Source organism: Cornus florida, unplaced genomic scaffold, assembly GCF_030987335.1.
Source record: "Cornus florida cultivar Cherokee Brave unplaced genomic scaffold, ASM3098733v1 CherokeeBrave_3.0.0_Hap2_Chr08, whole genome shotgun sequence".
Classification (NCBI taxonomy): Eukaryota; Viridiplantae; Streptophyta; class Magnoliopsida; order Cornales; family Cornaceae; genus Cornus; species Cornus florida.
In genome coordinates, this window is record NW_026775578.1 from 41,277,376 (window position 1) to 41,291,352 (window position 13,977).

A 13,977-nucleotide genomic window follows, 5' to 3' on the forward strand; every position below is an offset into this window, starting at 1 on the left:
CAATAATATATTATACTATTATTTATTTGACATATCCATGTTGTGTCCGTGTTCTACTTTTTTTAAATTTGCACATATCAATGTTACCCACGTCTTGTGTTCATATCCGTGCATCTTAGCTATAGCGTTGGCGTTCTTTGCTCTCCCCAACCCTCTCCACAACCCTTGCAAGATGAAGGCGTGTTTATTAGGAGCTCATCTCCCATGAAACTACATCTCTCTCATTTTAATTCTTATAAATTTCAAACAATAACCTAAATATGTGTTTACAGATCATTGACATTAATTACTGGCAGGATAACGAATAAAATTCCTTACAACCCATGTAATCCCCGGTAAGAACTTTCCAAAGAATAATCTAAACCAAAATAGGAATTTAAATTTAATTCCCACAATCTATACCTTGGTCAAGTTCCATAAAACCAGTCATTATAGTAGTCATTGTATGATTTCCTAGCATTTAACGTATCACAATTTTGCCTTTCTGAGAACCAATATACTAATTGAACCAACATACTCCAATTCTTGTACAATAAGATGAATAAAATACTATCATTGTGTCCAGATTTGAAGGAAACCAAAGCAAAAGTAAAGACCTCTTAAATTGTGTTTGGTTTAAAGATGAGGGGGAGAAGAAATAAAAAAAAGGAAGGAAAGACCCTAAAACAATGTTCCTTGGCCCTTCCAGAAATGCGAAAAAACAGAGGGAAACAACACGAGTTATTAATTACCAATAACACTATCTACTTGTTTTATCTTACACCACTCACAAAATAAAGCAATTTTTTTCTTTCTTCTCTCCACTATCTTTTTCCAAACACATTGAAGGTCTATTGCTATCTTTTCCTTTCTCTTCCCTCCTTGATAATCCAAACATGACGAAACATTGATGCAATTCACTTGTTCCTTTCATTTTTCTCTCTTAAGCCCTCGCTAATGGTATCTTCTCCTTCCCTTCGTCTCCTACTTGTCCAAACGCAGTAGTAGTAAACCCATAATAAAAATTGCTTGTGATTTTCTATTGAGAAATGAAACAAAAGATATGGTAGAGCTACGAAAGTCATTGTATATGTATGAATCATCACACAAACATATATAATATATAAAAGAATATAAGACAAGAGAATAGTAGACTTACAGAGATAAGCAACCCTTGGGTTGCTTGGTTCGACTTCATTAGCGACACGGAGAATCGGAGCAATCTCAACCAGTGACGACGGCACAACCTCGCTGTCAAATATGGACTCTCCCAGATTCCCAGCCGTCTGAGTCCGTGTGATCCGCCTCTGCGGCGGATGATCAGAACCCCCTCTCGACGACATTCCCACAACACTCCTATCAACAATTCAAAAACACCTCCTGCACCTGTAGAAAGTTGAAACCAGTAAAACCCTAACCAACACATTCACTGAACAGACAGAATAATCACTGAAAATTAAAAATAAAAATACAGATATACAACGATAAATGCACAAATACAAACAATGTAGAGAGAGAAAGTTTAAGAGAGAGAAAGTATTACAGCTTATGGAGAAGCTAAGCTCCCGAATCTAGCATCTGCAAGAAGAAGAAGAAGAGAGAGTAACATGAAGAGCAACAAATAAGATTGGAAAGTAGAGTAATGTGAGGTCAGAGAAGGAGTGAATCACATGGATGATGTGTAGTGCTGATTTGAGAGAAGAAAATTAATGTGGATGTTCAGTGAATGACGAACCCTAGGAGAGAGAGAAAGCAAAAGGCATAGGTAGAGAGAGAAAGTGGGGTGGTGGTGCGTTGGAGAGGCTGCAACTTTAAGCTACTTAGCAAGAAAGGAAGCAATATAAGGGAAGAACAAGAAGCCGAAGGAAAGTTACTCAAAGCTTTGGTATTTACAGATAAGTGGGGTACAAGTTCGGTTAGAAAAGTGGCACAATGTTTTGCTGATTTTACAAGAGTGCCACTAACCCCTCCTAGCCCTTACAATCTTCAAGAGGAGGGAGTCCACTCGAGTGTTTAGACCAAAAATAATTAAAAATAAAAAAAGAAATTCACTCCGATATAATGGAAAGTCTCTACTTAGCTTTTTTTAAAATTGCGTTTAAATTTTTTAAAAGCTTATTTAATAAACACAAACTATTCCAAATAATATTAAGATTACTCCGTATAGATTTGTGGGTTAAGTTTGAGTAAATTTGTTATATTGTTGAATCTAGGATGTTGTATATTTATTTCTATTTAATAAAAATGTAAAGTATGCTCATGACTCATCGTCTGCTTTTTTAAGATCTTTCTAATTAGAAGACGTTGTATATTCAGTGCAAGTTTCATGAAAGGCGATTATATAGATGAAATTGGTAGGTTAAACTTGTTAATTAAAGTGTTTTGAAAACATTAATCAATAATTTTATGAATATAGTTTGGACCAACTTTAAATATGAACAGAAGTGGAACTTGACTTGTTTTTTTGAACAAGACAATTCTAACAGAATCCAAACTTTTCAAAAACACAAATAAGTTGAGATCACAAATGAAAAGAGCATATCTTAACGATGATATCTCTTTATGCATTTTAATTGTTGCATTTAAACAAAATATAATTAATATAACATAAAATGTAATGTTAGTTTTTTATTAATGACATATATACTTTATGTCGATATCATTACTGTACAATGTGGATTAGAGTTGGAAGTTTAACTTTTTATAGACATATTTATTTGCAAATCCACTTCAATGAAATTATGATTTCAGATTTTAGAATTTGATTTTTTATTGAATATCATACTTTTATATATATATATATATATATATATATATATATATATATATATATATGCATATGTTAAGAAAAGGAAAAAAAAAAGTAGGGAGATGGGATAAGGGTGATTTAGTCAAACGCGCACAAGTAGATGCTAAGTGGCGTTCATGTAAAAACCAACAACAACGTGGGCATCGAATACGATTGTTCAAAATTCGAAAGCTAGATTCTTTATGATCCAACGCCAAGAAAAAGAAATAAAGTAGCCGTTTAAAAACAGTGAATAGACCATTGTACCCTTCTAAATCTACAAACACAACCGCCTCCAACGCGAATTCAAACCAAAGTCGGGGCCAATTTTGGTAAACTTCGTTTAACCCACCCTTTTGATTCATAATTTCATACTTTTAACGCTCTGATTTTAAAATATTAGGTAATTATGGGAACTAAACAGGGATGCTTTCGTCCTATTGTTCACGGTCTTTATATCCTCGGATAAAGAGACATTTGTCGGTTTGTTCTGTCCGGGCCCACTTCATCAGTGGGCCCGACAATGACATGAGTACTCTGGTATCTGCGAATTACAATAAATAATCCACCAATGAAAATGACGGAGGCTTATCTAAAACCATGGGCTTTTACCCGAAGTGGGTTGGGTTTTCCCTATTTGAAAATATAAAAAACAGAACCTATCAGAACTTTTTTTTTTTTTTTTTTTTAAATTTCTAGTTGAACCTATCAGAACTTTTTCCTTATTTATTTACTTTTTTATTTTATTTTATTATTCTTTTAGCATTTCTTGCAACAACTAGGCAACACATAGCCCTCACACATGATATCTAAGCTCTAACCCATCAATTAAAATATTTTGATTGCAGAGTCACACCTGATTTCTAAGTTCTAACTCATCAATTAAAATGATGTGAATATTTATATGACTTGTTTGATTCATTTTTTGGCATAGTTTTTAATTTTTAGAGATTTAATTTTTAATTTTTGAAAAAATATATACTAATTTTTAAAGGATAATTGTCTTTTATAGTTTTCTAAGTAATTTGAGAACTAAAACTGAACATGACATTTTTTGTTGGTCTACAAAATTTTTTCTTAGGCATATGTAATTTTAGATTATAATCAAAATAACCCATATAACTAATATAATTGTTTTGGGTTGGACAAACACAGAGGTAAGTAGGGGGGGCACATGCACCCCTGGCCCCACCCTATATAATATATATTAGATTTTTAAAATTTTTTTTACTTCTTAAACTTTTTTCTTTATTTCTTTCTTCTTTGGTATGTCCCCTAAATTTAAATCCAGACTCCTTTGCTGGAGTTACGTTTTTGGTATATGATATAAAAAATAACACAGAAGTTAAAAATAAAATTTTATAGAAATTTCATTAGACAACTATATTATATAGCGCAAAGTGTTGGGCATTAAAAGAACATCTTCATGAAATGAAAATGAGAAGAATATCTATTCGAGATCTAACAATATGCCGGTAAAGTGAGGAAGACTAGTTTTTTTTTTTTTTTTTTTTGTTATGAAATGCAAAGGAAGCCTAGTTATAATAAAAGAGGCCATTCAAAAATAAACATGGAATAAGGTTATTAAAAATGACTTTAATGTTGTGTTAGGAAGGAATCAATGAATTTCCTTTGTTTAGTAGATACAATACAAAGAAAGAAATGAGAATAGGAAGGATGCCTCCTTCAAAAAAATTTATCGGCCCAAAAATGGGTAAATACTACCATAAATTATATAAATTTAAAATTATCTATGGGTAAATACTATCCTATATTATATAAATTATCTTCTATAAATTACAATATTATTTGATATAATGGTAAAAACAATTAAAACTTTATATTTCATTCTCTCTTAATGAACATAGTAAATTAAAAGTTTATTCTTTTATCTTCTACTCAACTGAATAAAAAGAAAGAAATACACAAACTTTTCCTTATCAGTCCGTTTATTTAGGCTGGTGAAAAGAAAGTTAAAGAAAGTTAAAGAAAGTTAAGTGATCGAAGTTAGCGAAGTGAAAGAAAATTAAGTTTCCAACATCAATTTGGTTAAGCATTAAAAATTTGTAAGAAAATTATGCAAAATTACTATTTTAAAGTTTGAATAGCATGTAACTTACCAAAAAAGAAAGGACAATATTGTAAGTTCACAAAAGTTTATCAATAAATCCAAATTTCAAGTGTATCTAATCGATCCCTTCTTCTCTCCTATCCAATTTTGTTTTTTCCCACGGAACAGAGCATAAAAGCTAAATGTAGAGAGAATTTGTGTGCCCCATTCACATAGAATTAAGGCAAGAATAATGTCCATGATTTGTGCTAAACCTACTTTCAGAGTCGACTAGTTTCCAATACAAATATACAATTTTCTTTTAAATGATTCAAAGATTTTCAAAATTCCAACCATCTAAGCCGAGTTTGCAATGCAAAAATTACCACCCACCGTCAAGGCTGTTGCGCTACCCCCATAATAGCTACCACCACCAGCATAAATTTATTCCAGAAAAAAATGTTATAGATCAAAAACTACCATGACTTTCACTAGCCCAAATATTTGAAATTAAGAAGGATATCGACTATGTAACGCCAAAATGAAATCCACATGCTAAGTTTCGAAAATCTGCAGATTACTCTGCACTTTCTAGGCAAATTTTGTCACAAAGCAACAACTGAATACAAAAATGGCAAGCAAATGTTCAATCTTTGCAAGTAAGATTTCAAATTTCTAATTGCTTAATCAATACCAGGCACAAAATCCTTGAAATAAGTAAAACAAAAGTAATCCTGAATCCAAACTACGACCCTGTCGTAAAATACAAAATGCTGAACATTGCACAATAAAGATCAATCCGCTGGGTAGGTGCAGGCACATGAAGCAACAAGGAATTCCTTAGAAAAGGAAATTCAATTGGCAGTAATGATTCAACCAACCACACCAGTAGAAGTCTAGCCTAGAGGAGACAACAACACTACAAAGCCGGAATCACTGCTGTGACGGTCCAGGTGGTGCAGAGTGCTGATATTGTTGTGGGGCCACTGGGGGTGGTGGTGGGGGAATTGTAGAGTGATAAGGTGGAGGGTATTGCTGATATGGCGGAGGCGGAGGCGGTGGTGGCATATACCCATATGGTGGATAAAACGGCTGGTGAAATTGCCCTTGAGATGGCGGCATCCCTGGGTAAGGGTAATGCTGCCCTTGCTGCTTCTCTAAACCACTTTTATTCTCGCCAGACCCTGAAGGCCCACTAGGAGCCCCTTCTTGAGATGGAACAAGAGCACCCATTCTTTGAGGATCCATTGAGGGATAATATGCCCTCTCCTGCTGAGGTGGAGGGGGTATATTAAAATAATGCATTTGTGGGGGTTGGTCCTGAGTGCCAGGTGGTTGTAGTTGGTTTTGCTGTTGCGAGATTACGGCCCTAGGCAACATTCCACTATGAGCTACTACTGCCTGCTGCTGTGCCTCATTTGAGAGCTCCGACTCCGGCTTTGGTGCTTGTGGTCTACCCCACAGAAGCTTCAACCTCAGACCCTTTATGACCAGCTTATTTGAGAGTTCTTCTGCTGCTTTCTCAGCACCTTCTCTGGTGGTGTAAGTAACGAATGCGCAAGCTCGTTGAAGCACCATTCTTACGGACTCAATTTCACCGTGTGCATAGAAGTTATCCCTCAGGTCCTGCTCAGTAATTCTTGCATCAAGCCCACCGACATAAAGGGTTCTAATGCTCTCATCCTCGGGAGGTTCCAGAGAGGGCATTTCGCCTGCCTTATTAAGTAGCTTCAACGCCACTGGATCATTTACCCTGTAAATTTCAGAAAATCACAAAAAGGAAAATAAATAAGAACAATAATGAACTTGATTCATGCAGCACCTATGAATGAGGAGAGATGCATGTGAATATGTGTGGCTCCGTGCAGCCCGAGTGGATGGGTGTACTGGAGTACAATTTGGGTAAAATGTCAAAATTATTTACAAAGGGAATATATTTAAGTGAAACCGAAAAAAAGTAAATGGGGCATTGAAAGGGTTGCCCAGATTCAAACTGATACACAATTCATCGGCAACATCTTTACAACTACCATTCAAATTTTAAGAGTTCTGTCTCCTTACAAAGGTTACAATCTCATTGTTCTCAACAAATTTCATCCACAGATAAAAGGGTATATTTAGGACAAGAATTGTCAGAAAAGTAAATCTAGACAAGCAAAAATATAAAACCAAAGTTCAGGCATATAAACATGTATACTATGATGCATTGACTCGGGTACATGTGTCGGGTACGAGTATGTATCCATGCGTCAGACGTGTCAAACCTCTAAACAGAAGGACACTGCAAAATATTCATTTTATTTAATTAGTTTATCTTATTTTCTAAAGTAAAGTAATATTTTAATCTAATGTAGTGTTCAATATAGGCTTTTAACTTATTTTAAGGTGACAATACAATATATTTGAATGATTGGATATGCTTTTTAAGTACATGTCCAACTAAAGGGGTCGGACACATCCCATACTCATGTTTGAGCAATATGTGTCTAACTTAGGTATTTCACTACTTTTGAAGAGTCCATGTAACATAGCATGTATATATTATGGAAATTTATTCTAGTACAAACTCCTATAAAGAAGATAATCCACGGATGAACATTACTGCAGCAGTTGTAAGAATCTGCAATCTAATAAACAAATAAAATGTCAGCACGCCATCTGGCAACAAACACTTGACAATAGCTACATGCTGGAGCCCAGCCACCTCTTCCAGTGTTAAAACTTACATGCTCATCACTAACAAGTTTTCAACCCGGACCCAGCAGAAGTAAGGCAAAACTTACTATTTTGTCTAAAAGGCAAAACGATAGTTCACTAACCGGTCTACCTCTGTCTCGGTGGCTTTGGGTCTTGATTTCCATACCACAGGTGAAGGTTTCAATACTGGTAGAGATAAGAAGGAAAAGGTAAGGATGGTTCACTAACAACAAACAACTACAGCATCACAAAAAGGATTGTAAATTTAGTTGTTAGTGCACTTTATGCGGCCTTATCAAGGAGGACGTGGATTCAACCTCCAAAGACACCAATGATGGATGACCCACCCAGCGCCATCCAAATTAGATTCTGAAAAAGTTAATGTGGTGATCTTAATCCAAACAACTTCAACCAAATATAAGGTCATATTTTGATACCCCTTACGATTGCTTCCAAAGAAGCTCATGATACTCTCCATCTGAACAAAGAACAAGTAAACGGACCAAATCTCTCTGAAGTAGGGTCTGTGAACCCCAGATTGCCTGCACACTCCTCTAGCATGACTGTCCATTAAGAACTAAATAAACGCAAGTTTGTTTTTTAAGCCAATGCATTTTTTAACATATAAATCCGTAGTTTTCCTTCTTAGTGCAAGCTTACCAAATCAAGACAACCCTCCCAGGAAAACCACACCATCCTAAACCACTCTCCCTCGCACAAGAAAAAAGAAAGGCAAAAGAGAAATGACAAGTAGCATAATTTTACCATGTCTTTTAATTGTGTGTGTGTGTGTGTGTGACACAGAGAGAGAGAGAGAGAGTCCAACGGCTTGTTTTCTAAAATGATAAAACAAGCTACAGCAATATTACGCCAATAAATAGTTTTTCCACACCATGTTATTAATGGAGCTCGTGAAACTTCTATAACAATGCACCTTGAAAAATAGGAGTTAGCCCCAAATCTTTGTTAGATTTAAACCAAACGGCTCTATATTAACATTTTAGACAAAGTAAATCCACCACATAAAACTTCCATAACAAGAAAAACAATCATTATCAAACTAATGTGTTGCTGTGTGTGCATGGACAAATGCATGTGTATCTGCTGCATGTTTTTAACCTGTCATTTTGTATTTAAAACACATATTCCTTGTATAGAATGCTAACTTCACAACATATGCCCCTTGACTGAGAAAAAGTGAACAAATATTTATATACCACCCCTAGAATCTAGATATTGGAATTATGGCTTTATTAGGTTGCTTGGTCCCACGCCCATGAAATTTGACAAGAACAAATGCATTTGTTTTGTGCATGTGCGCATGCGCGTGTGTTGGGGGGGAAGAGCTTATATATGACCAATTAAATTGAGAGAAAAAACTTTTCACATACCCATAGTATCGATCTTTAATATTTTGCTGTGATAACTCTCCAGTAACTGGCATCTCATGCCTGTAAGGGCACTCAGCACCTCTAGTGCATTCACCCCGAATATAGAAACTGCAAACATGTGCTCGGTTTCTCTTGTAATAAGGTGTCGTTCTTTGAAGCTTCAAAATCGTATCATTTGCGCGTACTTTTCCATAAGAAGAATCATAATCTATACCAGCTCTTGCCTGCAGAGAGCAATGACAACATTAAATTGCCATAAAAGTCTGCCACCATAGAAGAGAAAAGACATTTATCAATTCTTTTTTGGTTAATGATTGGAAGGTCCCATACTTTTTGGGAAGAAGACAAATTACTTCAAATATTTGCAATCGCTCCAAGCCACATATGTCAGGTAAGCCCAAGGAAGAGGTTTAAAGCCTCTGGGAGTCAAACAAGAGAAATCTGGGACATGCCAACTGAGATTGACATTTACTAAATCAACTAAACAAAAGGAGAGAGAGAGAGAGAGATTCCAAATCACCTAACAGTATCTACATAAAAAACCATTGCTTAGTGCAGTGGTAAGAGTTTGGTCCGTCGAGTGTAAAATGCAAGTTTAATTTTAGGGCATCCATTTGTCCAAATATAGCTAAATGTTAATTCTGTATGCAATGGACCACTCCCAGCACACTTGAGGCCTTGACCAACAAGAACTGACATTGAGTAATTGCATCTAACAACATCTACAAGCAATTACGCATTTCTTATTAATAGAGTTCATTAATTTTGCAAATAAACAATAAACCAGAGACTGGAAGTAACAAGATTAACGTATTAACTTCTTATTTCAAAAGGTTAAAAACAATAATAATAAAGTACTTCCAAAGTTCATAATGGAAAGGAACCAACCCAATAATCCCATGCACAACAATAGGAAAACCATGGTTTCTTTATAGAAGGGAAAATTATCAAAAAAGGAAGAGGGATATTATAGACACAGGAAGATTAGAAAATAAAAGGAAGGCTTTACTGTTTGAAGGCTATAGTAGTAAGTGATAAGATGGTAAGAAATCTTTTTCTGGTTGCCAAAATCAAGAGTAATGATTTTCCTCAGTACATTTTTCAAAAATCCCCACTAAATGAAACAATATGAGTAATCAATTTACATGAGAAATCCAACAACTTATCTTTAATTTCACCTAAGCTAATGTTAAGTAACAAAACTCACCCAGTGCAAGCAACCAACAAATGTGCACCAAGAAACATAATATAAATAACAATAGATGATTTATATTATAAAAAATACATACTTTTACCAGACAAATCACAGGGGTTTATCTATATAGAAAACCTGATGCTCCTCTTATATTATTCGGGTAAACTTGACATGAACAATGCTCTAAACAAACACACGTTATTAGCAAAAAGTTAACAACAAGAAGTAACTTCGGACTATAAATAAACATACCCTGCGGTCATGCTCCTCCGCGAAGTATTCTCTATTGACATCACTCTTAGGGATGGCGTCATTGGAATTGATACTGAGAGCAGTATCTCGAACCTGAACTGGCAACCCATATTCAAGATCCAGAAGACAAACTTGACAAACATTTTTCAACTTACTGCAAGTTTGACAAATCTCAGTTTTCTTATATCTTGCATCACGACCTGGCCTCCACCTGAAAACAGTGAAGGGACGTGTGCAAATCTTGCATTCCTTATCATAATCTGCTTTTGTCTGCATCAAAACTGACATAGTTAAAACAATAGAAAGAATACATTGTTACTTAAATAGAATGATTTTGAAACCAAATGACGTATTGTAAGTGTATATGTAATATGCATATATTATACCAAAAAGTTTCCCATGCTCAAGACACATGTGGAATGTACAAATTGACCTCAAAAGAGGGCATAAGTGCAACTATATAAAAATATATATAAATAAATAAACAAGCCAAAATCTTCTGTCTCATGTGAAGTGGGCTTCACAAATACAAAAGAATTATTCGGTAATGGCCTTCTTTAGGAAAGATGGGTTCAACCAACCATAAATATATGTTTTACGCAAATGCACATACAATAATAACAGAACAGGACATTGAGCAAAAATTTCAATAACACAATTGATTTGAAGTCCTTATTGAGTTATGTTTTGGTAAATTCCTACACAAAACTAGGGTCATAAGATTGAACAAAGAGCGGAACAAAAGATCTTTGATGGGAAGGAGTCCTCTATTGGAGAGCTGAAATTTTCTATTATTTGTACCCTTTTTTGTTGGGGTTGGGGGAGGGATTATTCTTCTTTAGAGGACATTGTGGACTTTTTGGGTTCTTTGAGTTCATAGATTCTTTTTGTGTATATCTCGGGACGCGTTCCCCCTTTTTAACGCTTTCTAATACATTTTACTTATCAAAAAAAAAAAAAAAAACTAGGGTGATAAGATTGAACAAAATGTATGCCTAAAACCAAAGATTATGAAGATGAAGAACAATGACAAACATGCCAACATTCTCGTCATTGTCGTCAAGCTCAATCACGTACTAAGTTAGGGTAAGATGAGACCTTAGCAAACATAGGAATCCAAATTGAATTATTGAATTAAATAGACGGAACTCCCATAAACTAAGTTTGATTATTAAAAGACTCAAAATCATGTTTAAACAGGTTTTTGAAAGTTAAAGCTCATTTATCGGTCTAAATTATAATGGATCGATCAAATATTTTTAAATAGGTTTTAATACCTAATAGAATACTTTCCAAATTCAAATCTCACTTTTTTTTGCCCTAATTTTGTGTACCTTCAACAAATTAGGATTTTTTTCCCCTCAAAATCCTAATTTGTGAATGCATAAAACCCTAATTTGTTGAGTGCATATAATGATGTCAATTTACCTTTGTACCCTTAGTCTCAAAGATTACTCTTTCACCCCTGGTTTAAGCTTGAATTCTGTTTTTGACCATAACCAAAAGGCAACTAACTTTTAAAATTGTAAAACTAAAAATAAAAACAAAATTACAAACTCTAATTTTGATTCACGAAATATGTCAACCTAAATCCTATTGACCTAACAACTTTCTCTTTCTTTTTTTTTCTTTTTTTTTTAGACCCCCCCCCCCCCGCTCCTATAGAGACTTAAACCCTCGACCTTCTTCTTTGGAATGTGAGGTGATACCACTAGATCATACAACCCTTGGTACCTAACAACTTTCTCTATACTATACTATTTGTGATTGGAGGTCCCATGACTTCTCTTTTTACGTTTGTCCATATAAAAATTTTGTGTTTCTACTTTCTACACTAATTCATTTTTATTATTTTATGTGTTCATGACCGTGATGCGTTCCATTCTACGCCATTTTATAACCAGTTCTAGTTACTAATTTTGTCTCCCACACTCATATAAATTACAAGGCATTTGAATGCTTCAGATCATTCCAATCGCATCTTATTGAATCACATATACATCTTTAGGCTGAACACTACGAATTGGCGATCGATGTATCACCCACTATCAAAGTTAATTACCTAATGAAACACCTTGAATCAGAAATGATTTTTCTTAGTTACTAAAACTTATATTCGGGTATTTCAAAATTATTTTTAGGCTCCCGTATAGATGAACGGTACATGGATTCATATCAAATGAAAAAAGAAAAAGCTAAATTTTTTGTAACATGCAAAATAAATAAATACAATTATATAAATAAGCCTCACAACACATTAACAAACATATACTCCATATAAATATGTGTGTATCCATATCTAAAGCTGTGCACTAATTTTGAACTTCTGTAATAAAAAATCAAATTTAGGGTCCAAAACAATCAAAGAACTGTAAACCCTAGACAGGAAAAAATTAAAGTTACTGAAAGAAAATCACCATTCGAACGTATGGATTATCGCCAAGACACGACTCGCATATGATTGGGAAGTCGGAGCGTTCCCAGCCATCTTTCTCAAGATCTCTCAACAACCTATGCGCCATGCCCACAAAAACAGTCTTTTTCTACCTTTTGGGAGATTTTATCCTTCACCGGAAGAGTATCTGGAAAAAGATGCAATTATTTGGGATTCTAGAACTAAGAAAACGGATGGGTTTTCGAGGGATATGTTGATCCGGCACTCTACCGGCACACCGTGGACACAGAAGAGAAGGCGGCACGCTACAGAGAGAGAAAAGAGAGAGGGGAAGATGAGGCTATGAGCTTCGATCGTGATTGGGTCTTGGCTAGTTCAACTAATTTTTTAGAAAGAGAGGCTTGTTTGGCACTAAGGATTTTGGGATTTGAAAAAGGAATAGAATTTGGACCAGGAATTGGAACTAAAATAAAATAAAATTTACATGTTCGGAAAAATTGGATTTAAAGTTGGATTGGGAATGGGATTTGAAATAAGAATAATATTATATCATTTTTGTTCCTGTTTAAAAGGATAAAATGTAAAAATCTACTTGAAATATTGAGAAACTTGCAACTAACCCCTAAACTTCCAAAATTTCAAAAAACTTCCAGAAATATACAAATTTATTGCAGATTACCCATCTGTCCAAGTTCCGGTGAGTTTTGATCGTTAACATTAATTGTTTCATTTTAAATGACCATAGTGCCCTCATCACATTATCCCAAAACTCATCGCATATATATATTTTTCTTTTCTCCCATCACCACCGGTATACACGTATGTGTGTAGAGATATATATATATATATATACCTACATTACAATAGCAGAATTTTTGGTCGCCGGACATGCGATGATGCCTGCCTGAAATTGTTCTCGCAACCAGGATTCCTTGGAGACGTATCGTCGCCGCCAACGGTGATTGTAGCAAAATAGTTGAAGATGAGTACAACCAATACACAACCTGTAGTGAAGCCAGTGAAGATTTGTTTGTGCATCTCCATTGAATCCGGCAAGCATTTGTCAACGATTGTGGTGTTGTTGGGTTTCAATTGGGTTATGCAGACAAGCCGAACCGGTGATGGTGGTGGTGTTGGGTTCGATTTGGGCTCTGCAAGGTGTCCGCGATGATGATGATGGTGATGGTGGTGGCGGAGTGGGTTTGCGGTTCAATTGGGTTTCATAATTTG

At 35.0% G+C, this 13,977-nt stretch overlaps 2 protein-coding genes across 2 annotated transcripts in view; both read right to left on the bottom strand.

The window, feature by feature from the left end:
* Positions 1-1,801, bottom strand: part of LOC132271472 (callose synthase 3) — a 54,003-nt gene extending 52,202 nt beyond the window's left edge. Inside the window, exons 1-2 of the mRNA XM_059772857.1 lie at positions 1,523-1,801; positions 1,139-1,365 (exon numbers count right to left, since the gene is read on the bottom strand). Of these exons, the coding sequence (XP_059628840.1) occupies positions 1,139-1,322 (184 nt within the window). The 5' untranslated portion in view covers positions 1,323-1,365; positions 1,523-1,801. The remainder of the gene's footprint in view (positions 1-1,138; positions 1,366-1,522) is intronic.
* Positions 1,802-5,449: 3,648 nt separating this feature from the next.
* Positions 5,450-13,263, bottom strand: LOC132271473 (zinc finger CCCH domain-containing protein 49-like). The gene is made up of 4 exons (XM_059772858.1): positions 12,770-13,263; positions 10,353-10,622; positions 8,906-9,129; positions 5,450-6,570 (listed from the first exon to the last, which is right to left on the bottom strand). Exons 1-4 carry the CDS (start codon positions 12,872-12,874, stop codon positions 5,751-5,753), a joined length of 1,419 nt encoding a protein of 472 aa, XP_059628841.1. The 5' UTR covers positions 12,875-13,263; the 3' UTR covers positions 5,450-5,750.
* Positions 13,264-13,977: the final 714 nt, after the last annotated feature.